Source organism: Rhea americana, unplaced genomic scaffold, assembly GCF_003343005.1.
Source record: "Rhea americana isolate MKP2758 unplaced genomic scaffold, rheAme1 scaffold_76, whole genome shotgun sequence".
Lineage (NCBI taxonomy): Eukaryota > Metazoa > Chordata > Aves > Rheiformes > Rheidae > Rhea > Rhea americana.
The window spans coordinates 1,491,871-1,517,422 of NW_028186934.1; the positions used below are offsets into that span (position 1 = coordinate 1,491,871).

Genomic DNA, 25,552 nt, shown 5'->3' on the forward strand with positions numbered 1-25,552 from the left:
TCATTAGCACGTTAGAGACACAGGCTTAATAGCTTGAGATTCAGCAAGTGCCGGGCACGGCCAGGACGGCACATCCCGTGCGCGCGCTTGTCGGAGCAAACAGCCTGGGCTTGCTCTTGGGGATTGTTTCCGAAATGGTGTGCAGTGCTGGAAGTGAACACCGTATCACAGAGCAGAAACGGTCAGACCTGAAACATACAGCTCTGGCTTGGGCATTTCTTGGCTTTAAAATGCTGAGCTCTGCGGCCACGATTTTTTAATAGTTTTTGCATTCATTTGGTGTAAGTCAGAAGTTCTTGAAACCGAAATGCTGCTGATCTCAAACTGAGGGGGCTTTTTAGTGCATCTGAACTGCTAATCAATTTTTTTTTTTTTGGAAAAAAAAAACAGATTTTTAATATTTTTTCCTAATTTATTTTTTCCATCTTGTACTGATAGTTCTGTTTTGACTTGGTGCTTAGATTCCACATCTGGTCACTGTGAAATCCCAAGGAAGCTCCTTGTCTGGCTCTCAGTCCCTGCATGAACAGCCCACCAAGGGGATGGCTGGGTTTCAGGAGGCTCTGACGGTGGCCTCTCACCGCCCTGAGATGCCAAGGCAGAACTCGGACCCCACCTCAGAAAACCCTCCTCTGCCCCCTCGCATTGAAAAGTTTGACCGAAGTTCTTGGTTACGGCAGGAGGAAGACATCCCGCCAAAGGTAACATTACCACTCCTCCCTTTCAGCACGGGAAAGAGGCAGTGCCCACACTGCTCCGTAGCATTGCTCGGTGGTGGAGAAAGTTCTCGAGCCGCAGCAAGTCCCTAGCAAATCCATTTCTCTTTCCCTGAGGATAAAAATCTGTTCTGTTTAAATAGAATTGCAGGAACATAAAATTTGTCATACTCAATAAGACGGGTCCTTTAGCTCAGTGCCATGCCTCTAGTTGTAATCAATATTTGATGGAAGACTTGTAAGGGCTCCAGCAGCTTTATACCTCTGTTGACATTATGGCAGCATCTGGCAGTACCTCTTTAATTAAGACTCTTCTGGTCCAGTATTTCTATTGCATTGTTTATACACCTTCACTTTGGATGAATTATAACTTGACCATTAAAATTCCCCTTACAGTGAATCAGCCCTCAGCTTGGTTGGATTTTTACAGAGGAAAAATTCAACAAATTGATTAGCGACAGCAGGGCAGATAGTATTTGTCCTTGATTGAGAGGTAGTGTTTCTTTGGATTAGCAAGTAAGTGACTTGCATTTTTAAGAGCAAAATATCAGCTAATAGGCTCCATGGTGGTGTGTCACATGTGATTTTAGTAATATTCCTATTTCTGCTATCACTAAGTGAGAAGATCAGTGCTTAAGAGGAAAAGCAAAACCAGCAACTCTGAAGACCCAAGCCCCAAAAACCTGTAATCTGCAGAGACAGCCACTTACCAGTGGCACCTCTGCTCACAAATGATGATCCAGCTCAGTCCTCAGATTGTAGTTGGTGAGAGCTGAAGCAGCCCGTCCTCGATATCAGACCCTTGATACTGATTTTGAAAATCCCTTGGGGTTTGCTCCTGGCTAGATTGAAAACAACACTGTATGGTGCTGCTTTTTCTCTGGAGTCTTTTGAGAACGACAGCTATTTCAACTGCAGTGACGCTCTGCTCCATCAGACCGCAGCTCCTGGTTTTTCAGGCACTATGGAGTATATGCCCCTTCGTCTGAGGAAACCCCAAGCTGTGGAAAGGCTCCCCGCACCAAACAGCATTTCACCTTTAAAGCCGTTGTATCAGCAGTAATACGCATGAAGTCTGACTTCACATTTACTGACAAAATAAATTTGCGGTGATTGTATCTGGGAACAAAAGGACTGTCACGTGAGCCTGGGCTGGCTGTCTCTGTGGTCCGGTGTCTTGTTTCTGCCAGTGTTTATGACTAGATGCTTCAGAGGAAGGTAAAAGAAACTTGAAAAGTCACGATTGCAGAGTAACATGCCCGTTGGGGGAATTTCTGTTCAATGAGTGAAGAAGTTATTGCTAGCGGTGCCGCAGAATGTAAGGCTTTCTCTCTCTGAATCATTTTGGCTTGTCTAACATAAATGTGTGTTTATTCTCCAAAAAAAATACCTGATCCTTTTTTTGCTAACCCTGCTGAGCTTTTGGCCTCTCTATTACCTGATGCAAGGTATTCCACAGGTGAGTGTTGCCGTACCTCTTTCTGGCAGGCTCAAGTACGGTGTATTTTTCCTCATGGCGCTGCTGTGTGTTGGTGCACAGCGATTTCGGAGCTAGGATGTGACAAGCGGGTGCCGCTGTGCCAGCCGGTGCAGGGCCTGGGTGATGCGCCATGGCACGCACGGGCCCGGGCTTTGCTTTGGTTTGATCGAGAGCATTGAGCGGTTCAGCTTGGATCTTTCGGCTCTCTTGTTTAACAGGCAGTCAACACGTTCTCTATGACAGTTTGTGTGCTATATCCCATCTAGACACCCTTGAAAAAAACTCCACAGTGGCTGATGAAATTAACTGCTTTGAGAATTTTATCTTAAAAATTCCACACTGTGTTTTTTCTTCTTTTTTTGTTAAATTTAGACTACTTATATATGTATATATGTGTGTATACATTCAGCTTTTGAGAAAAGAAATTCTTTGTTTGATGGTAAGGGGGCGGCTTCGTGTGTTGCTGAGGGCTTTTCTGCAGGGAACAGCCCTGCGCTGCACACCTTTGCAGCTCCTTTCTGTCTTACACTCAGGTGGTTCCTTGTAAAAGCTGAGAGCTTTATGTTTTATAATTGCTATAAATATTACATGTCTCTCAGTGGGAAATCAATTATAAATTGAGTCTTAAGGAAATGCTGAAACTTGACCTCTCAGAAGTATGAGCGGCAGCCTGATTTAATTGGGCAAACTCAGTAACTGTGGTTCTCTCCGTTTCTTTTCCAGGTGCCTCAACGAACCACTTCCATATCCCCCGCTCTGGCAAGGAAGAACTCCCCGGGCAATGGCAGCGCACTAGGACCCCGACTGGGATCCCAGCCAATTCGTGCAAGGTATGAGAGACCAAGTGTCGGGGGCAGAAATAACCCCTCAGCGTTTCCTATAGCTCATTTCAGGTTTCTTCCTTGGGCACCAGCTCGCAGGTCCTGCAAGCAAAGTGGGAGCCCCAATGCGTGAAAACAAGATTTGCAGTACTTTTATTGCAGCTGTGATGAATTAGTTTCACATTTGTTAGTATTTTGTATCACACCCAAGGGCTGGAACTGTTTGGATTCCTGCTGGTTTTGCTCCCTTTGAGTTAGCTCGAATCTGTTCTTGGATGATAGGGGGTTGTGGCTGGCGCTGCACCTGTTGCTGCGGAACTGAACAGGAATTTGGATGATTTAGTGGAAATAGCTCCTGTTTCTCCCATCGCCTCTTGTACATAGGGGAAACCATGCCTTACTAAGCCAGCAGGGAGATCTCAGCTGTACAAGTTTCCAACTAGTCGGAGCAGATTTTCACAGGTAAAGCCCAAGTGTGCCCAAGATATGCGCTGGTATGCTAGGGTGAGAGCCGGATCCTGCTGAAATACAGATCAAATTTAAATCAGTTTTGACCTCCTAGGACTAGAGTCTTCTCCCAGCTAGCATGCCACTGACATTAAAATGTTACTGGGGAAGATAGAGAAGTAAAGACACTGTAGACAGGTAGATCTCTGGATGAACATATGTTCCATGTAGCTTGGTATGATGGAACTCTTTGGTTTCTGTTTCTTGCCGTGTCCTTTTAGGGTTAGGTCAAATAGCAAACGCTGGCATATTCGTAGCCATATGCTGTGCACTGTAACCAGCTTTTCAGCATATGCCTTTTTCTTTCCAGCTGAATGCCTGAATCATGCATCAGCAACCTCCTGTACATTGAGCAACAGCTTAAGTAGCTGGCAGGGGTAGCAGAAGGAGGAAGGCAAGAATCTTTTTCTCTCTCTCTTTTTAAATGAGAGAAAAAAGCATTCGTGCCATGGATTTTTTATTGCTCAAGACTGAAGCATTCTGAGTTCTTGAAAATGCTGTTCTTTGAATTTAATTCTTAAATAATAATTTAATTTTAATTTTCAGGCTATGGCCTGAAATATAATATAAAATGCAGTAGAATGTTTAACTATGTAGTCCTAGTATGTGATGGTATTGAGAGTGAGAATGTAGGATTCAAGTTTTAGTGTTTCCCTGAGCTTCACAGTCCCAGTCCTGGTCAATGCAGGCAAATAAATAAATTGTTAGTTTTCAAATGTATTTCACGAGTTAATTTAGTCAGCTGTACAGCTTGAGCTGGAAACCTTCAGTTTGATGAAAACTGAAAACAATCAGGCAGTGAAAAAGTCCATTAAGCTAACTAATCAGTGAAATGATAACATTTATTTATTTGATGATAATGTAGCATTTCTCACATCGTTCTTTTTTAACCACCTCTCCTGTTGCTTCTTGATTGTTCCCATGCATAAATGTTAATATGATAAAAATATACTTTTATTTGTAACGCTGTTTTAATGACTGGAGGGAATATTTCCTTGCACAGAAAGCTACTATCTTTCTTTTATCATTTTAAGAAGTGCCCATGTAAATTCAAGATAACTTCTGCCAATCACCCATTTATGGGGCTTTGCGCAATCCAGCCAGTTTGTGCCACTCTGATAGTTTCTGAGTAGCTTTGAATGACGCACAGCGTGCACAGCGCACACTTTATATTAGTGTTCAATGCCTTTGATTGCAATTGCATTAGTTAATGTGGCAATATTCCAGCATAATTTTTATGTACACAAGGCCCTAATTGGACTCTATGGAAAAAGCTTTCTATACATTTTTAACAGGGCTTTGAATAATAAGATCACTTAACAAATCTTGCGTAAAAACAAATTGCATAACTCTGCATGAGTATGTCTTCTGGTGTCATTTCAGTGCCAAATAAGAATTAATGTCCTAAAGGCATCTGATACCCTGAGAACTATTCGTCACTCTTTGTATATCAAGGACACTTTTTGTTCTAGATTTATGTACGTCCACAGGGGGGAAAGAAATCAAGGAATAAAATGCCTGAAGTGGGTAACTTACGCAAATTTGAAGTGGCTGAGATAGGAAGCCATGATAACTAGGAAGTGTGAATAAGCGGCAAAAGTAATCTGCAGCCTTGTTGCAAACTTGAGATTTTTTCTTCACTAAAACATTTTGTTCTTTGTTTAACAGCAAGTTGCAAATTCCGGATTTTAGAATGAAGATTGTTTAATGCAGATAAATCCAGCATGGCATGTCTAGGGGCTGAAATAGAGTTCTAAGCAAACAGTCTTCTAGATTTTGCTACATCTGGCAAAACGAGTGTGTAAAATTGCTCTAATGATTTTTCTTTGTGGTTATGGTTCAGCTCCATAAAGATGTTGAGTGCCTGATTGTGCGCAGTCACGCAGCTTCCATGGACGTTAGTAGGGCTTACAGGATCAATAGCTTGAGGAGACAAGGCTTCAGCCCTGTCTTCTGCAGCAGAAGAGGTGTCCTCATTACCTTGCTTAACAAACATCAGACAGAATCCATCAGTGAGAGGCAGACTGGAGTCTTCATTAAATTAGGTGGAGACTGCAGGGACCCCATGACTTTCCCATGGCCCATCAACACTGGTGGGTTTGCATCTGTCTCTGCAGGCAGTGTTAGCATATACCTTAGAAATGAAGATTCATTGGTGGAGCTGTACAGGCTTCATCAGTTTGCAGTGAGCCCACAACTCCTAGGTCAGTTAAGCATTTTTGCAAGAGAACCCTTGCATAAGATCCCTTGGTGATTTTAGAGCTTGTGGAAGCTGTTGTCTGAGTGCATAGCATATTGTGGCTGTGAAAGTGCTTTTTGTCACACTACGTGTGGCCATGATAAGTCCGCTCTCCCAGGCCAGTTATGGAAGGAGCTGAAGCTGCTGAGGTGCGCATGGCACCTGCTGACACCGTCTCCGCTCTGTGCTCCCGCAGCAACCCGGACCTGAGGCGGACGGAGCCCATCATCGAGAGTCCGCTGCAGCGCACCAGCAGCGGCAGCTCCTCCAGCTCCAGCACACCCAGCTCCCAGCCCAGCTCCCAGGGGGGATCCCAGCCCGGCTCCCAGGCAGGCTCCAGCGAGCGCAACAGAGTTAGAGGTGAGGTGGCTTTTCCCTTCAAATGTTTGTAGCACCTGCCCTGTTTTTGGAGATCACTTGATAAGCGAGAAGGGCAGGATGTCTCTGACCTCGTTTGTGTTTAAGAAAATAATTTTCCAAAGGCTTCATCAGGTAATGGATGTTTTTCTGATTCTGGCAAGTAAGACCAACTTGCCCCTTTGCAACCCAAACTTGTGCCAAGGCTGGCAAAGGTGCTGCCTGCAGAGTGACAGCATGTCCTGGGGCACTACACTCTACTTAAATGTCACAGTGACCCATAATTTGTCCAAAGGAGACCCCAAATTCACTTCTTCTGTATGTATGGGTTCCTTTGGGAGTGTGTTAAAGTTGGGGGGGGTATATGGTGGTTTTGTGGTGGTTTTTTTTGTTTTTTTTTTTTTTTTTTTTTTTGGACTGTATCTCTGCACAGAGTATGAGGTGGGAGCAGAGAAATGAATTGGCCTGTAAGCAACTTTCTCTAAAAAGCTTTCAGAAGGGAACTGTGTTTACACTGGGTTTATGTTCCTAGCTGAATTGCTCCCTAGCATCTTAAAGCCATCTTAAAGATCTTCTGTTTCCCTGTTTAATCACACTAGGAGTGGCTAAAGCAGATACAGCCAGTTTATCTGCATTTCTGTCACAGCCCTGGAATATAAATCCACAGAGCTGAAACGCATTAAAACAAATGCTGCATCCATGCTTTGAATTTTTTATGACTTGACTAGAAGATGACATGTGTTGTTGTTGAAATAATCACTTCTCTAGGTAGTCAATAAAAGTAACTTATCGCCAGTTGTCCTTTTTGCTTTGTTTTTGTTTTTACTAATAAGGAATCCTGTGGCAGATAATCTCCTAGCAATGTCAGATGCTGCGGAACTGCTCATTTCTCCCGCAGCCTGCTCTTTGAGAGCAAACTTGTTGCCATAGCAGAGGAAGGGCAGTGATGTTGAGAGAGGGCTGTCTGTGGACCTGGTTATAGATGTGTTGCTGAATTGAGGGAGACTTGTTGAACCAAGCAGAAAGGCCAAGGAGGATTTTTCCAGACAGCAGGAGGGGCTGCGGGGAGGTGAGGCCCATGATGTCATGGTCTCCTGGAAGGTTTTAGAAGGGGGAAACACACTTTTCCCAAGTGAATGGGCACCTTGCAGAGACGGCGTGTGGCAGGGCACGCAGCCTCCTGCCTTGCCGGAGCTGTAGTTCCCCACCATCTCTGCTTTCCTTTTGCTCAGGAACCGTCAAACCAGAGGGGTCACCTGTGCTCCCCCACGAGCCCGCTAAGATAAAACAGGAAGACAACAGAGACGTGACACGACCAAGCCGACCTGCTGTGAGTCTTAAATTATTTCCTGCAGGAATGTTGCCAACTGGATTGGCCATGTTTCCGTTCGGTGCCATAGCACAACCTTGGGGACCCATAAAAAGAGGCTAGTGCCATTGCTCCTCCAGCTGAGAGACTCGAAAACAACACTGGCAAGAGCCTGTGGGAGATTTGAATGCTTAAGAGAGTGCATGATTTCTATCAGTAACCCAAGTCTAGGGGAAAGCACTTAAGGCTGCAATTTAAAATCAAGCAGAGGCTTAAGTGCTTTGCTAGCTTGGGGCTGGTGTTTGCATACGGCGCATTGTTGTGTTCCGAGCTGCATGGCAGGTCCCGCGCGGCCTCGCCGAGGGGATGCTCCTCGCAGCGGAGGCTGGCGAACCGGCCACCCAGAGTCTTCACGGTTTACAGACAAACCTGGCAGTAACTTCTGTACGCTCCCGTTTTATTACTCCGCTGGCAAAGGCCCAGCAAAGTCTCGCCCGAAGTGTTTCTTTCCAGTTTAATGTCGTTGACGTTTGTATTTTAAAACTTCAGAGTTGACCTAAATAACCAAAATGATTTTCCACTGCTTTCTCTTTTTTAATGTGTATTAATGTTTTGTTGATGTTGTTTTTTCTTTACACTCCACAGCGTTGAGCTAACAATTCTAATTTTATTTCTAACCTGCTTGCCCTTCCTCTGGCTTTTTCCTGTCCCGATCTGTTTCCTCTGATGCTGATTAATCTTCCCTTACTCACAGAGCTATAAGAAAGCTATAGATGAGGTTAGTGATATCTTTTCTCAGTGGGTCATGCCTATGCAAGGTTGCCTAGGTAGCGCTTAATATCAAACTGGGTTTTCTTGGTGCTGACATTCAAAAAGGTGCTAATGCAATCTTTTCAGACCAAAAGATTGTGTTTCAGCATGGTGGGCCTGCCTGGGGGGAGGGAGATGGATCGGTCGGTATGTTCTGCTCATACGTGGGCTGTGTGAAACCCACTTGCGGGCCACTTGCATGGAGGCCATGGCAAGAAGTACGTGAACTCTTACGCGCAGGGCAACTCGTGTTACTGTCGTTCTGCATATTTGAAAGTGAAAGACCAAGAACAGAATTTTCTTACACTAACGGAGGGGATGTGGACAAACTGCGGCACATCAAATTCTGCTCTCAGCTACAGCCCACGAGAGCCCATTGATTTCAGTGGGAAGATGGAGCTATATTGAAATGCAATTCAGGCCTAATTCAAATGAACGCACTTGGCAAGTAGAAGAAAACAGAGTAGTGGAACACGGTGATTAATTCATTGCTATGAACCAGACCATCAGCTGCAAAGAGAGAGTCTCTGGAGCTATCTTGGCTTACACCAGCTGAAATTCTCACCCTCCTATGCAGATGCTCTTCACCCACCAGTCGCCAGCATCGGTAAATGTGTAACTCCCAGGACAGACATGGAAATTCATAATTCCCCAGGTGGCACTCTGCACAAGGGGGTGATCTGAGCTGTCCCAAATTGTTGCTTTTCTTGCTGGTGCTGCGGTTTTACAGTGATGACTGTTCCTGGCTGGAATCAAGCCACTGTCAAACCCAAAGCCCAAGCAAATTCTTACTGGGAGCAGTAGGGCCTGGTTTGGCCAGGCTTGCTCAGCCACTGCCTCCACAGAGTTCAATGAGACTGCAAAGAGAGTAAGTTGATACTGTCCATCTATAGTGCACTCCAGATCTTGAGAAGTGTTTCAGACGTTTTCATTTTTCCCATGTCAAGGTTTTACTGCATGTGTTTAAAAATTAGAGTCTAGCAGAAAGTAGAAGGAGAGGGACAGGGGTGGATAATAACAGTGTTTGGAGTAGGAGATCAGTGATACTCTGTAAAGATATGCGACTGGATTGAAAACTGTATGAACTTACAATGAATAGAATAAGCTTGCTGAGCTCATTCTAAGATGTAAAATGCTGTTTCTCCATAATTAATAGGTGTGAGGGCAGATATCTCAGAACATGAGGTCTCTTGTCCCCAGCCAACAGCTAGATTGGCTTGTCTAATGCCAAATGGGGAAGAGTTTGCAGGCAGGTTGTTGGGGACCTGAAAACAGAGTCTGAACCAGCATGGGCTGTGGGTGCTGTCTGTGTCTTGCTAGAAAACCCGCATGAAAGCAAGATGTGAGGCAGCATCAGTTAAAAATTGAATAGTCGGAGACTATGTAGAATCCTTTAGGGAATATGTAGGAATTTGCCTCTCCAGACAGAAAGTATAACACCTGCCTTTGCATACCAAAGTCCCTTTAAAACATGTAGGGTGCTTATGGTGCCACACAGTATTCCTGGAAAATAATTGAGGTTCTGCACATGGAGTTTGTTACTCTGCCTGACTGGGTCTTGAAGAGTTCTCCATTGCCTAATTTCATAAGAAATACTTAGCTTAGCTTACAGATTTACCCATTATCACTCTGGTAACTGCAGTACAATGGTGTTCAGCTAATTGAGTTGAATGGAAAAGTTCCAAAACTAGCGTTGATGTGAAGGGCATCATTGGTGATGCTAGTCTTAGTCTATCCTATTAAAGCAATAGAGTCCCAAATTAGAGCATTTTTGCCATATGATAGTATTTTAAAATATGTGCATATCTGATGATAGTGAATTTTTAAATGTGCATGGGAAAAGACTAAACCTTCCTGAGACAGCGTTTCACTTATCTCCCATGTGCTTTAATGTGCATACACCTCTCTTAATTGTGTGGCTGTCATTGAAAGCCCCAGTATCAGCAGCCTCTCCTGTGAGCTGTGTCCTGTAAAAAGAAGAATGTATGGAAGAAGGAGAACAATGTGCTGGTTAGCTAAAATGTTCTCTCAGATAAAACATTAGCGCTGGAGTTTGTTTAATGAGGTGGTTTGTTAAGGAAAAAGTGCATAAATCAGTATCTAAATAGAGGCAGCCTGTATGTTAAATTCAAGTTAAATGATACGATTTTGGAAACCAAACTGACTTGATTCCGGCAAATATTAAATCTAAAGAAGTCTTTGCAATTAGAAGTAATTAAAGAGCACAGATACTGCTGACTTACGTATTATGTCACCCTCAGTAATAACATTTCAGACACATTTGGAACTACAGAGCACTTTCTTTCTAGTTGTCAGATTGTTTTTGGTCCAAGAGTAAGTCAGTGAAGCCGTTTAATCCTACAAAGTGCTCATTATCTTGCGAAAATGATAGCATCGAAGAATTAACTATCCTGAGGCAAAGCTTTAAGTAGAAAATATGAGTTATCTGATGATATTGTCTGGGACTATTATTGCTATTATAATTTCCAAATTGGTTATTAAAAACTAATTAAGCTGATTTTTAAAATATTTGGCTAAGTATCTTCTAGTGATAACTGCAGAAGGCTGATCGCATATGTACTTTAATCAGCTCTCTGCCTGATGGAAGAATTTCGGTCAGCCCACGCTTTTCTGACGTGCAGGAGAAATGATAGGCGTGCGTTGAGCTGTCTGGAGTTTGTCGCAGCACTGCGAGTCGGACCCTTCCTCTCTGAGCAATCTCCTTCAGTTCGGTGGCGAGGTCTGCGCAGGGGCAGGGGAGAGGAGTCGGGATGGGAGTCTGGCATCGGGAAGGAATCCCGGCGTTGAGAGCAGCCCGGGGCAGCCTGCAGATGCTCTTTGGGTGCGCGGASAAGTTGGCTGCGTGCCTCTGCCAGCAGCGCGGGCTGGGAGCCGCAGGGCGCACGTCGGCCCTTGCAGAGGGTTGGGACCTCGGCCGCTAGAAATGCCGTCTGCGCCCTCGCTGGAGTCTCTACCAGCCACTGTGAGCGTGGGAAGGGCTGCAGACTTGCAGCCCTGGTGGACTTTGCTTAGCTATGGAAGATGCAAAAAAGACGCCTGATTTTCCATAGTTAGTGCAGGAAGCTCAATTACATTTTTAAGAGGCTCTTACACAGGCTTCTCTTAAAGGCCTTTGCAAAGTTGAGGTAGCTCCAAGTGATATCGAAGGAAAACATTCAGTGAAGATCATATTTTRTACTCTAAACTGAGAGCATTGTTAGGCTGTTCAAATTTCATTGACTTATTTAGGAACAGAAATAATCATGTCATAGAAGCTGCTGCAGCATTAATTAGAGTRATTAGTTGTCGTGACTGCAGATTTGACTGTGTTTCAATCCCAAACATGTTGGCATCAAAAATAACTCTTTAAATACCATGTTCTCTCCTTAATTGTGATAAAGAGCCTTTCCTTAAAGTTACAGAGAGCGTTTTGATTTGGAGAGGGATACATGATACCTGCCAACTGGGTTTGCTGTGAAGCAGAGATTGATTTTGGTTCTTAAAATAAATTTTTTCTGCATACTAATATTTATGGGTCTGATGCAAAGCCCTCTGATGGCCATGCTCTTTAGCACACACTGAATTTCTTAGCTGCTGTTGAGAGCATGGATAAATGAGGCACTTGAATAATAGGTTTTTATWGAGGATTAAAATTGCTCCTCATGTTTCTTCTCTTGCCATGTGAAAAATGATTAGCGTTRTTGGAGAGGAGAGGGAAAAACAGGATTTTCAGATGGCACAGCCAGCAAAACTGGAAGGATATTTGCCCAAACAGCCAAAACACGTGTGTGGTTACCTCCGTTTGGTATTCTGGCTGGAGGCAAGCCAGCACGGCATGGCCGGAGCCCGGCAGGGCATACCTGGGAGCAGAATGGGATTGTCCATGCGCCGCCCGCGAGCCGCCAGCCCCACCACGCTCCGGGGACAATCACCTTCCTTTTAATTTCAATGATGGATCGTTCCTGAGAATTTCTCATTGCAGCAGCCACAATGCGGTGTGATTTGAGGGCAAATTTAAATGTCAATAAAGCRTTGCGTTTGATTTGTGTAGAATTAGGGATAAATGATTACTCCACTCGAAGCAACGAGTGCTTCATTTTAGGTTCTAATCCAAATGGCACAACAGAGCTTATAATGTCCTTAAGAATAACCAATAACTGCAATACAAATTGCTTGCAAAATATTACTGATTAATGATTAAAATAAACTGGGTTTCCATCTCAGCAATGGAAGTTTTTTCATCGTTTTCTTCCAATGTCGACGGGATAGATTTTAGAGAACTCCCTTTGCAAATGTAATTAATATTGCTCTAGTCGCTCTGCTGGAACGGGAAACTGGAAATTTGTGGAATGCAGTAAAGAGAGAATATGGCCGTAAGACAACTGTGGAATTTAGTATTTTTCAATGAGTTTCTTTCTCCCTAATCCTTTATCTCTGACCGAATGCACTGATGGCTACCTCGGTCACTAATATAGGGAGAAATGGTAAGACTGGCAATTGCGATGCTGTGTTCGTCATGTGCATGTTTTGTGCAACAGAGTACTCTAACCCATTCTAATTAGAGCTCTCATGCTTTTTTGCCCTACTGCTTCCCCCTGCATTGCTATAAAAGCATGTAAGATAACAAAAAGTCTATTTTCTACACGGTGCCTGCAGTGTTCCTTGTTTTGAAATAACAGTGTCTATTTTATATGACTGTTGGGTCTCAGACCTCATCAAAGTCATGGTAAACTGAAAAATGGAAAATTTCTAATAGGTTTTGGGATTGTTCCTATCTTTTCTTTGTTTCAAGTTTTTTCTTTTTCTCCCCTTAGCTTGTAGGCTGTCACATTTCACATAAAGTGCTTAATGGCTCTCCCTGCAGGATTTTTTTTAATAATTTTTGTTTTTAATCCTGTGGCTGACTCAGAGCCGTGACTCGCAAGTCTTGCCAATGGCAGTGCTGCAGCACACGGGGTGCTCCGCCGTAGACGCCCCATCACGGCATCGCAGCCGCTGCCCAGCGGCGCAAGTTGATCGCTGAAGTAGCTCCTGACTTGGGGATTGCACCCCTCCAGAGGAGATGCTCTCATTGCTTTCTTCCCGAATGCATTTATTACAGAATAAATGCAATTCATGGGGCCTCTCTGATAAGTTTGAAAGAAGAGAAAACCCTGCAGCAGAAATTCTCCAAGCCTGTCTTTGAAATTACATTGTTTTCCAGTTTACTATGATGGTGACTGAACTTCACTTTTTCCAATAAGTATACTTTTGTCGTGTATGTACATATAAGTGTGTATATATATACACATACACGTTCCAAACAGAAAAAGAACAGGTTGGCTATTGATTTTTCAGTGAACRTAAACCAGTTTTGTTTTGTTTAATAAATGCTACATGCTACAAACATTGTCTTACGTTTGTCTCATCTTTGTAATGACTCTGTACAGCTATTTCTTGTTGCTCGTGCTGTTAGCATTGGCTTTTCAAGAGATGTGTGTTGACATTTTCCTTGCTTTAAATATAATAGCCATTTGTTTCTTGTGTTCTTGCCYCCATCCCCTTTAGGATCTGACGGCCTTAGCCAAAGAGTTAAGGGAGCTGCGCATCGAGGAGACCAATCGCCCTCTGAAGAAGGTGACTGACTACTCCTCCTCCAGCGAGGAGTCAGAGAGCAGTGAGGAGGAAGAGGAGGATGGTGAAAATGAGACGCACGATGGGACTGTGCCTGTCAGCGACATCCCAAGGCTGATGTAAGAAGCCATTTCTTCTGGGGGCACAGGATGAAGCTGCTGGGTGTTCACTATCTGGAGATGCAATAACTGTGAGAGGTGTCCAAAGCACTTGCAGCGGGGCATGAGCAATCTGTGAGGCAGCCACTGGCAGCCTCTGGAACCTCCTCCTCACTTTTGGCTGTTTTCAGAACCTCCTTTCCCTCCTTTCTTTCATTTCTAAAACTGGAAAAATTGTGTTATTTTTCCTAATGTTGGTAGTGGTAGTTGCAAGGAGCTGCAAGTTCCTCACCTGAAAGTTCCTGCGGAAGTACGATGTGCTGAGGTTTGACACACTTTGGTTATGCCAGTCCAGTCATACGCTGTGATACAGTGAAGGCAAGGCTGCAGTACCCAGCAGGGGGGTGCACAGACCTCCTGGTTTTCATATATTCAAGCCATTCCCGCACACAAGGTCTCTGTGGGCTCTATGAGGATGTTATGGGAGACAGTGTCAAAAGCCTTGCTGAAGTCAAGGGACACAACGTCCACTGCTCTGCCCTCATCTACCCAGCCAGTCATTCCATCATAGAAGGCTATCAGGTTGGTTAAGCAGGATTTCCCCTTRGCAAATCCATGCTGACTACTGCTGATCACCTTCTTTTCCTCCATGTGCTTGGAGCTGGCATCCAAGATGAGCTGTTCCACCACCTTTCCAGGGGTGGAGGTGAGGCTGACTGTCCTATAGTTGCCTGGGTCCTCYTTCTTGCCCTTTTTGAAGACTGRAGTGACATTGGCTTTCTTCCAGTCCTCACGAACCTCTCCTGTTCTCCTTGAMCTTTCAAAGRTGATGGAGAGKGGCCTAGCAGTAACATCCACCAGCTCCCTCAGCACTCATGGGTGCATCCCATCAGGACCCATRGATTTGTGGGTGTCAGGTTTGCCTAAATGATCTCTAACCTGATCCTCCTCGACCAGRGGAGTCTTCCTTTCTCCAGACTTTCTCTCTCATCTCCAGGCTYTGGGATTCCTGAGGACTGCCCTCARCAGCAAAGACTGAAGCAAAGAAGGCATTCAGTAGCTCTKCTTTCTCTGTATCCTTCGTCACCAGGGCCCCCACCCCATTCAGCAGCRGGYGCACATTCTCCCTAGTCTTTCTTTTCTTACTGACATATTTGAAGAAGCCCTTCTTGTTGATCTCAACATTGCTTGCCAGATTTAATTCCAAATGGGCCTTAGCCTTCCTCATCATCCCTGCATACTCTGACAAAATTCCTATATTCCTCCCACATGACCTGTCCCTTCTTTTGTATTCTGTGTACTTCCTTCTTGTGTTTGAGTTTTGMCAGGAGCTCCTTGCTTATCCATACAGATCTCCTGCTCCTTTCACTTGACTTCTTACTCATAGGGATACACTGCTCTTGAGCATGAAGGAGGTGATGCTTGAATATTAACCAGTTCTCTTGGACTCGCCATCCTCCTAGGGCCCTAGCCTTAGGTCCCTGAAGAGGCCAAAATTTGCTCTCCTGAAGTTCAGGGTTGCAATCCTACTTATTGSCCKBCTTCTTCCACACAGGATCCTGAACTCTATCATCTCACAGTCACTACAGCCAAGGCTGCCCCCAACTTTCACATCTCCAACCAGTCTTTCTTTTTTTGTTAGCACAAGGTCAAGCAGGACACCTCTCCTCATTGGCTTGTCCACCACCTGTGTCAAAAAGTTATTCACAATGCTCTGCAGGAAGCTCCTGAACTGTTTGTGGCTAACTGTGTTGTCTTTCCAGCAGATATCAGGGTGGTTGAAGTCYCTCATGAGAACCAGGGCCTGTGATCATGAGGCTACTTCCAGCTGTCTGTAGGGTTTTGCTGACTACCCTGTCTATAACTCTCCCCTTCCCTTATCTTTTCTTTTTCTTTCCCTTTCTTTTTTTTTTAGGGTCCTTGAATGTAAGTGTACATCTGCCATTGAGTTTGGTTGTGCCAAATTTGGAGAGACTGGAGGAGGTGGTTTTAAAAGCATTCTTCAGTGTAGGCCACCAGTGTGGTGTTACCTAGTTTTGTGCTCTCTTTTGTATCACTGATGATACTCACCTTCTTTTAGTGGGTCTTCTAACATCAGAAACCAGTGAATATTTTCTGTCTCTCCATCACTAGTGACTTCAGGGCTAAATCATAGCTTAGGGCCTCGTTTCACCTCAAAAACAGAAGGAAGAGCTCCAGGATAGAGCTTGTGCTCCTTCCTGCACCTCCTCCAAGCCCCATCCCCTTCGCCTGTGTRTTTGTATCATGGCAGGAGGAAGCTGGCAGTCCTGCCCAGGAAAGCCCAGCCCTGCTGCCATGGTCTCTTGGTGTCATTGCCCTCTCCACTGGGCAATACCACTGTGTGCTGAGTAAAGCTGGGGCGTTTAATTTAGGCCCTGGTGACATGGGAAGCCTAAGTAAGCCCATATTAGGCTTCAGATCTGGTCTTCAAATCAGGTRTCAAAAAACCCACTCTGTATATGTAAAGAGTTGTTCTCTTTAGTACATTGCACCCCTTTCACAGGTTGAGATGAGGAATAAGGATTGTGGATCTTTTTTAAACTTTCTTAAAAAAAAAAAAAAAAAAAGATGCCAGGTGGAGCAGAGCTACAGTTCCACATTACCTAATAGGCAGTGCTCCTCCTAGGGCACCTTGGGAGGAAAAAGGCCTTTTTCTTTGTGTCTCTGTGCTGTATCTTGACCAGACCCCAATACTGTCTTCTGACAACAGAAATAATTTCCTTACACACTTAGATGATAAATCTCTTCTMAGGCTTTCAGTAAATCATGATAACAGTTTATTATTACAATTGCACTTTGTAACWTCAGAGGAGCCCAAGACAGTTTCACTAGGGAATAAACCTAAGCATAGAAACCACAAATCTCAGATTCACAGAATACATAAGGGAAGGTGCGTATGTGCTGAAGAAAGACTCATCATTTACTCATCATCAGATGTGACCCCATCCGAGCTTTTTGTTGTTGCACTAACCATGAGGAAGCGCATGTCCAACAGCAAAGTGCAGAAATCTTGACAGGACTCTGGACTGGGGATCCTCCTGGAAAGAGAGACTTATGTCTGCTTATTCTTGGTGGAAATGAGAGTAACAGCAGGCGTGCTGCAACTTTCACTCAAACAGTAGGTCATCCCCCTCCGTGTTCTCCCTCATACTCCCTGGTGCAGGGGTTTCCACCACACACAGGGAAATGTCTGTATCTGGCACCATTTACACAACGCAAGGTTGTAATAGGTCAGCAAAGAGAGTGCTTAGCAGACATATAGTGAAACTGCACCAACACCTACTTCATTATTGCTCTTGCTATGAGACACAAGCCTCATCCTTGCTGGAAATTATACTGTATTGAAAGATTTTTAATCAAGCCTCGCAAGCATATCTCTGTCCCTAATGCTTTTCTTTCCTGTCCTCAGACCCACAGGAATTCCTGGAAGCAATGAGCCGTACAACCTGGGAATGGTGACAACACATGGTCTGGAGACATCCCATGCAGATACGTTTAGCAATATTTCAAGGGAAGGGACTTTAATGGTGAGGGAGGTAAGTTGTAAAACAAACGTTTCCATGGAGCATCTTCAGGAGGTTTTGTCCATGTAAGCACAAAAAGTAACTGTGCTGTGTATCCGGAACACAAAATGACTGAGTAAATTGTGCTTGTTAATGACCTCGCAAGGCAATTTACACTCTGAGCAAATGTGACAAGCGCAAGTGTTTCTTGGAACTACAAACAGCAGTGAATAGTAATACTGTGGCACAACAGAGTGGATTCTGCTATAAATTAYTGTGCTGTAATCCCAAAATAGCTCCAGGCAACAGAAGTTATCTTCAGTTTACAGCATTTATTTAGTGTGCTTGGAATCTGGCCCAAAGTTTCTGTTCTTTTCAACCTTTACCACCCCTTAGCTATCAGAGGTGTCCAGCTGAGGTAGGGCAGCTGCAGGCATTTACTTGACTGCTGATTACAGTGCTCTGGTCCTGTTTGGGGAGGGCCGAGCACCCGGTCCCCAGCTGCCCCGTGACCCTGGCCTTGCCAAGCAAGCGGGCTGCAGGGAGGCAGGGCCCGCTGGCCTGGCGGCAGATGCGGCTCTGCAGGCTGAGGAGAGCAGCTCTTTGGCTCTGGTGGTGCAACAGTATGGCTGCAGTCGACCTCCTGAATGCATTTTTTTCTGTTTTTTTCAGTTGGAAATCTTGGGCCATTGCATTTGTCAAATTCTCAGAAAGCGATCAGAAAGTTAGTGAGCCCTTTAAGAGGGATTTGTCCACTAATCTTGTAAATGGACAAATCTCTAAAAATCTCATCCATGTGGTACAAGTACATGTGGGGGGGTCATCAAAATGACAAATACTCATGACGGAAGGGAGAGAAGTTTCACAGCACCTATCTTACACACAGTGCAGATGGAGAGAAAGGGGCAATATATGGTAGAACAGGCAAGTGCTTGCTTGACAAAGAGCCATTGTCTTAAGCGGCAATATCTAGAAGAGAGGTTTGTTATAGCTTGGGGCTGACCTTGTGTTTCGAATTTGGAGGGTACAGAAGGTGTGTCAGGTAAGTTGTTTCCTCCTCCCTCCACCTTTGCCACTTGAGGGTGCTRAGAATTTGACAGCAGCATGGATGGGGCTATGCCCCATGGGCTGTGTGTTGCAGCCCCCAGCACCTCTTCTCAGCACACCAGCCTGCTCAGGTGCTTCTTTAATAACACATACTTGTAACAGCTGGCTCAGGAGCTCTGCAAGATGCCCAGAGCTCTCCAGGAAGGTCTGTCTCCAGTGCAAGTTGTCAYGTCTAGGGAGATGGTTGGGTTTGTCGGCCGCCGACAGAGTCTGTGGGAGAGAAAGGAATTGAATAAGATTCTGTCTTGCATTAGAGTATTTACCTAAAAATATCTATGGAGGAAGCTTTTCTCCACAGAGACATGCAATTCTTGTTGACTCTAAGGGACTTTGCACGCAGAGCACAGTAAGAGCAGTTGTGCTAACGTGCACAAGGGAAGCACTGATGCTGTTCACTGCTGTTTTGTGGTACAGAAACATGTCATGGAGGCTGTGTTAGCATTTGCAAATCCTGCAGTCAGGCTACTTGCCACTAGCTTTGAAAAGTCGTTAAAGCTAACGTTGATCAAAGGGTCAGATTCTACTGTCAGCCATGTCACCAGCTGGTGTCACTGGTCTGGGGAGCAGAGCTAGCCATGGCATGGCCAGGGTGTAGGCACCATGGTTGGTAAGACCAGAATCTGGCCTGAGATCCCTTCTTCCAAATGATGGTTATCAGGCTTCTCCTCTTGCTRTAATGTGCCTAATTACTCTGGATTGACTTTGTGATTAATCCTGTCTTTATTTCTCCTGGGGGTGGGGTGGTTTGATCTGATCTGCTGCTTGCCAGATTGCATGGGGATGGAAACAGCAGAGGGGGTCCTTGTGCTGTGCTTGCTTCAGGAACTGGGTGACTGCAGTCGACTTGGTTTTGGGTTTTTTCTCCTCCTTTTCTCTTTTTTTCCCCCCTCTCTTTCTTCCTCATGCCTTGTGTCTCTGCAGACTTCTGGTGAAAAAAAGCGTTCAGGCCACGCAGCCAGCAATGGCTTTGCAGGCCACATCAATCTGCCTGATCTGGTGCAGCAGAGCCACTCGCCTGCGGGCACACCGACCGAGGCCCTGGGCCGAGGCTCCACGCATGCGCAAGACATGGACTCGGTGCCTGAAGTAGGTGGTGGGGGCTCTTCCTTTTCCTTTTGCATTGCTTTACACAAGTATTAACACCTCTGTCCAATGAAGGGGCTTTCTCACTTTTTTCCTTGGCTTTCTTTGCTCTTCTCTCTTTTTATCTTCAGTCCATGTGGATGATTGTGAGTCTAGTGGAAATGAAAGGGAATACATTGGAGTATTCATATTTTGGTATATGTTTGGTGCAAGTTTGTACCAGACCTAATCTCAAGCCCCCACCTGTTTCTTTGGTAATGATGGCTTGAATGCTGCCAACATATGTGAAAATCCCAATCTTTTGGCATTTGAAAATACGAGAAAAACATGACATCCAGTGATGCCATTGATTTCATCTGGGCCAGGCTTCCGCCTGTTGCCATCTCTGATACTTAACAGGATCTGAAAGGTTAGCAAAAGTTATAAGCCTGTATAGTTCTTCAGGCTAAAAAAAAATTTTTGCACACCTTTAAAATTGTGTATTTTTAGTCATGGCAGAGTAGTTCTTGCTGGTAGCTGTTTTACAGGGACATGATTGAACATAATCTTTGTATAGAACATAAAAAACCCTAACAAGCACAAGATGTTACACATAAGACAAGTGAATTGATGTGTCTTGCTTACCATTGCTGACTGGGGGGACCATGCACATTTTCCTCTGTTTTCCCGTGAAAAATCAACCCATTTGGTGTTAAATAAGCTAGTTTATTTTGTTTTTCTTTTCTTTTTGTTGGGCATACATTAAAAGTTCTGCGATCTTGTCTTCTTTTATGGGTATGATGCACCCATTTGGCGGTTTACTTTACTAGCAGTATAAAAATTGCTTGAAATTGTGTGTGGATAAAATATAAGAACAGATAGATAGTGCATGACTTGACCTCAAGATTTTATCCATTTCCTTTGAAAGCGATGATAAGACAGCTGATCCTGAAAGTTATTGTCCTCCCAAAGTTATTCCAAGACTGCATAAACRTGGGCAGGCAAGCTACAAGGATCAAGTTTAAATATATTCATTTATGGAATACCAACCRAGAAGATCTTTTCTATTCCTAAAACTTCATTTTTAGGCCTGACTGAGCTGGGAATGGGTGGAAGCAGAAAGTTAYGGATTTAGTTCACAGACTTCCACTAGTGCAAGCAGAACTCTCCTCACCTGGCTGGCAGCCGCATAGACATCTTATTTGGGAGTTGGACCTTGTCCTGGCAGTATGCCCATATGTGAGTCCTGTGCTTGACCAACAGAGTGAGGCAGATGGTGGGCTTGGGTGTGCCGATGGCCATGTCCATGCACTCCGTGTGCACCCTCGATGTTAGCGTGGTGTCCCGCTGGCATTTTAGGGCAGCGGTGCTCAGAGAGTGGAGGCATCCTGTGTGCGGGGATGCCCTCGGGAGTGCTCAGGAGGCTTTCAGATGTGTTGGCAGCAGATGGGACTGGCTGCTTTCTGTGCTGGCTCCTGACCTCCGCAGGCTCTGTGCTGCACCCAAGGTCACGTTGCCTCTATGAAATAGTGTCAGTCACGCCGGCTCATGCCAGCAAGAACATYGAGACTGCTGCAGCTTGTACATCGAGACTGTTGCAGCTTGTGGGCTCAAGCTTGTTTTAATGGCCACCCTTTGCGAAATGGCTGCAGGCAGTTTAAGTCATTTCATTTATTTATTTGGTTTTGGCCACTGTCAGAATAGGTTTCCACCTAGGTGGCAGGAGCTGCAGGTCAGTGATTACTGCAAACTTACCACTCTGCAGAACCAGCTGCGATGTGTCAGGATGAAGAAGATTGAAAGGGACCTCACATTATCTTATCTGCAGCTTGATACTGACTCTATAAGCTGCAGCAGAGGTTTATAGAAGGTATAACAGGACCTGCAGCAAATCTTATTATTTAAATAACGTATATGGAAGTTACTAAAATGCCTATTTCTTAGGAGAAGAATAGCTGAATCTGAGCAAAGAAAAAAGATGCTGAGTGCATCCACATGAAGGATTTGTACATCATCAGACATTTATTTGAAAGCAAATGGWTCAGGAAAGGTTCCCTGTAAATACTGGATTTTTTCTCCTTGAACTGCTGGTCTTTATGGAAAAAAGCTATGCAGGAAAAAATGTGTGTTTATTGTGTATGAATGAAACAGAGTAGGGAGTATATSTGATATGCATTTTGGCCATGCTGTACATGCAAATACACTATCTTCTCCTGCAGTATTCTCTGCCTCAGGCGATTAACTCCTTGCACAGCTCTTAGTTACCTTTTATTTTTTGGAAGTTCATCCTGTTTCTATGGAAACCAAAGTGATGTGGCGAAGCTATATGCATACAGATAGCAAGCAAAGCAAGAGCGCAGCGTGTCGGCAGGCGCAGGAGATGGATGCAGGCTCCTAGCAGCACCGCGGCATGTTCAGTGCCACCAGCACTGAACTGGCCCAAGCCAGGAGCTGCTCCAGCRGCCCCCAGGGCCCTTCCCCTGCATGCTCCAGCCAGGAAGCCTCTCCTGGTAGTTTCYGTCCTCTGTCAACTCTGGCTCGTGGTCAAAGTTGGATTTGCCATGGCAAAATGCTGCAAACATGCAAAACTTGAGAGTGCTCTTTTCAACTATATATTCCCTCTTCAACTCATTMGGTTAATTCTTCCCACCTTCACCATCAGAGCTGCAGTTTTTCCATGCAGCTCAGGTGGCCTCTTTAGAGCAGGGCAGACCCATGAGGGATGCAGTGACTCTCCCACGGGTGCTGATCTTCTTATCTGTGCAGTTTGCCAGCGTGGTGGCTGCCAGCTTTGGCTTTGAACACAGATAGCAGGCTTGGTGCTGGTGACTTAGTGACTTAAAGGAAAGCCAGGGAAGATTTACATTAGGGAAGGAAAATGCTCTGTGGAAGGAAAATGTGAACAGTCCTGCTGTTGCTGCTTCTGCTGAACTATTTGATTTTTGCTGCTGTAACAGCTCTTAATATAGGTCATAAATAAAGAATATCCTGGGTAAGTAGTGTAATAATAAATATAAGCTGCTCAACAAATGAGGGGAGATCATGTCACTTTTTGACTCCCCAGATAAGGATTTCATTTTTCTTAGGAGAAGGTTTTAGCCTCATTTGCTACCTTAACAAAGCAATAGCTCCAAGTAAAAGCAATGTGATGTTGTAATGTGTTCCTCCCCAAAGTCCCTTAGTGAAGTATTGCCACTGCCATTCCCTATGATATGTTCAGGTTAAGTTTTATTAACTTAGGAATGGCCTTTTCTGCATTCTCACTTGAAATGTTGTAGACAATTTAAAATACTTTATTGAAATTACAAATAACCCATTTATGATACTATATGTGACATACCCATGATATGTGATAAATACCAGCATTTGAGAGGGGATGGAGCAGTGTGGGTAAGGCTGTCTTCTAATGGTTTTGCCTATCAGCTCTCCCTGAAAAGCTCTCCCTAAGTAACCATGCAGCTCACTCCCAAACCTTTGTTACCTCTTCCCACCTCAGGTGCATAACTGTCTTCCAAAACCTGAGTAGCCAGGCATGCTGAAGGGGTGCTGCTCAGTCGTGCCTTGGCGATAGATTTGGGGACCAGGGATGACCTACCCCAGCAGAATGAAAAACGTGCACTTTGCTTGGGAGCTGGCACATGCTGCTTTCCTGGATGTATCAGTATTTTGGTCTGAGCCCAGCAGATCTCTAGATAACAGACGATAAGCCTGAAGTGGTATTGTGGCTACATGAGCTCTCTTGTGGAAGTTTTACAGAGACTGAAATAKATTTTTACAACCTGTTAAAATAAAGTCTTCCTTCAGACTGTGCTAGGGAGGCATTTGGCCAAGGCATTGACATGARGAAAGCGGCAGCCACACTTTTTGAAACTCGTTAAGCTCCTTCTGCAGTGCCTTGTCGGTGTAATGTGTTGCATGTGGTAGTTATGCCATGGAGCAGTGAGATGCAGTGGGCTTTCCTGGGGCTCCCAGAGCTCTTCTGCAAGGCTCGTTGGAAGTATGGGGGGCAGGAGATGACAGTAATGTGCAAAACAAACCAGCCCTTGCCTGCTTGACATCCCACGCTGGACCTTTGAGGCAGGTGTATTAGACAGAGAGAGGTAATTTTTACCCGTATTTACTTTTAGCTGTGTCACTGCAGCTTCTCAGCTAACACGGCTCGTGGCTGTGCTGTGCTTCCAGTGGCGAGGAGAGACGCGCGGCCGGCCTCGGCGCTGCTCGCCTGGCCACTCCCGTCCCTTCGCCTACTGGTGCTCCACAGGCTTCCCTGCGTCCYCTCTCGTGTCTTCCTTGATGAGTTATTGGGGGAGGAGGAGCAAATGTTCATAGAAGATCACCAAAATGAGAGGGTTCATGAAGAGCACSGGAGGTGCAGGTGCTGGGTGTGCTCGCTGGAAGCTCCCACCACCAGTGTTATCATTATTTCTGGCGCTGAGTTCTCGCTCTGCTCTTTATTTTCCAGTATGGTATGGGAAGTAGCACCAAAGCGTCTTTCACGCCATTTGTGGACACCAGAGTGTATCAGACCTCACCTACTGATGAAGATGAAGATGAAGATGAAGAATCATCTGCTACTGGTAGGAAGCAAAGTGGAAGCAGAGGCCTCACAAAAGCCAGCTCCTGGAAGCTGGATAACCACACTGCATCTCTTTCAGATTTCACTTGCTCTTATCCAAATATTGCTCATGCTCATATCCTTATGCTCTCCCAATTTCATACAAATCTTTCTCTCCCCACCAGTAAACTACAACAAGAACAGTCTGAGAGAGAACAGGGAATAGCAAAAATCCATCTATCCCTGTCTGTAAGTGCAGCTGGGAAAAATGTTGAGGCTTCCTTTGCAGAACTGGGAGGTGGCAAACAGCTCCAAAAACCCAGAAACCACAGAAAATGGATGGATGTGGACAGAGAGGCAGAGAATAGCATTGGTCAGCTTTGTAGTTTGGGTTGTGGATCTGGGCACATCATCTGCTTACGCGTTTGGTGTTGGTTCAAACCTGTGATAAGACACTGAGCTCCTCTGAAAATTAATAGCTTGTAACATAGTGATGAGTCCCTTGTCAGAAAAAAAAATGAGTAGTTTCTTTCTGTTCCCCCAAATCCTGAGAGCACAAGTATATAGAGCTAGTCAGTCATGGMTCCTGGTTTTGTTTCGTTTCTTTCCAGCACTGTTTACCAGTGAACTGCTCAGACAAGAGCAGGCCAAGCTGAACGAAGCACGGAAGATCTCCGTGGTGAACGTGAACCCCACCAACATCCGCCCCCACAGCGATACCCCCGAGATACGGAAGTACAAGAAGCGCTTCAACTCAGAAATACTCTGTGCTGCTCTATGGGGTAAGCTCCTCATTACACACCACCTTCTGCAGAGTTTCCGGGAGCATGTGGCTAGCAAGAAAACACAAATGTTTTATCCCAGAACTGAGCCTCTGCCTTGCGTGGCCCCACTCTCCACCCTGCACAAGGCAAATTCTGACCTTGTGTCCTTGAGCAAAGCTACATGCACTAACCAGGCCAGGAGGTGTACAGGGATGCTCAGCTCCCTGACACAACCATGGGTACCAGTGTGTGTGTGTGATAGCTTGAAGACTGTGCTTGCAGTCTCAGGAAGACGTGCTTGTTCTCTGGGTGTCATCCAGCAGTTTGCATTGCATATCCTTCCTGTCGAGGCCATAATGTGGCAGTCTGGCTCCCAAGTTATCAAAAGTACCTTGTGACTTCAAATCAGTGGTAACTCTGGCCCTAGTAGTCAAGCTTTTTCTTCCTGTTTTTAGTCTGAAAGTAAACATTATTTTACTTCCACTAATGAAAGAAATGTGGAAAGGTACCAAAGTATGAAGTATTTTAAGTCTTGGTTTTGCTGTAAGAGTGACCCGTGATGTTTAGAGGATCACCACCTTTAGTTGTGA

General features: G+C 44.9%; 1 protein-coding gene across 1 annotated transcript in view; it reads left to right on the plus strand.

The window, feature by feature from the left end:
- TNIK (TRAF2 and NCK interacting kinase) overlaps positions 1–25,552 on the plus strand; it is a 170,997-nt gene that overhangs the window by 134,348 nt on the left and 11,097 nt on the right. Inside the window, exons 17-25 of the mRNA XM_085322308.1 lie at positions 462–701; positions 2,920–3,026; positions 5,960–6,123; positions 7,353–7,450; positions 13,787–13,971; positions 17,381–17,507; positions 19,503–19,667; positions 24,106–24,220; positions 24,810–24,980. Coding sequence (XP_085178434.1) covers positions 462–701; positions 2,920–3,026; positions 5,960–6,123; positions 7,353–7,450; positions 13,787–13,971; positions 17,381–17,507; positions 19,503–19,667; positions 24,106–24,220; positions 24,810–24,980 — 1,372 coding nt within the window. The remainder of the gene's footprint in view (positions 1–461; positions 702–2,919; positions 3,027–5,959; positions 6,124–7,352; positions 7,451–13,786; positions 13,972–17,380; positions 17,508–19,502; positions 19,668–24,105; positions 24,221–24,809; positions 24,981–25,552) is intronic.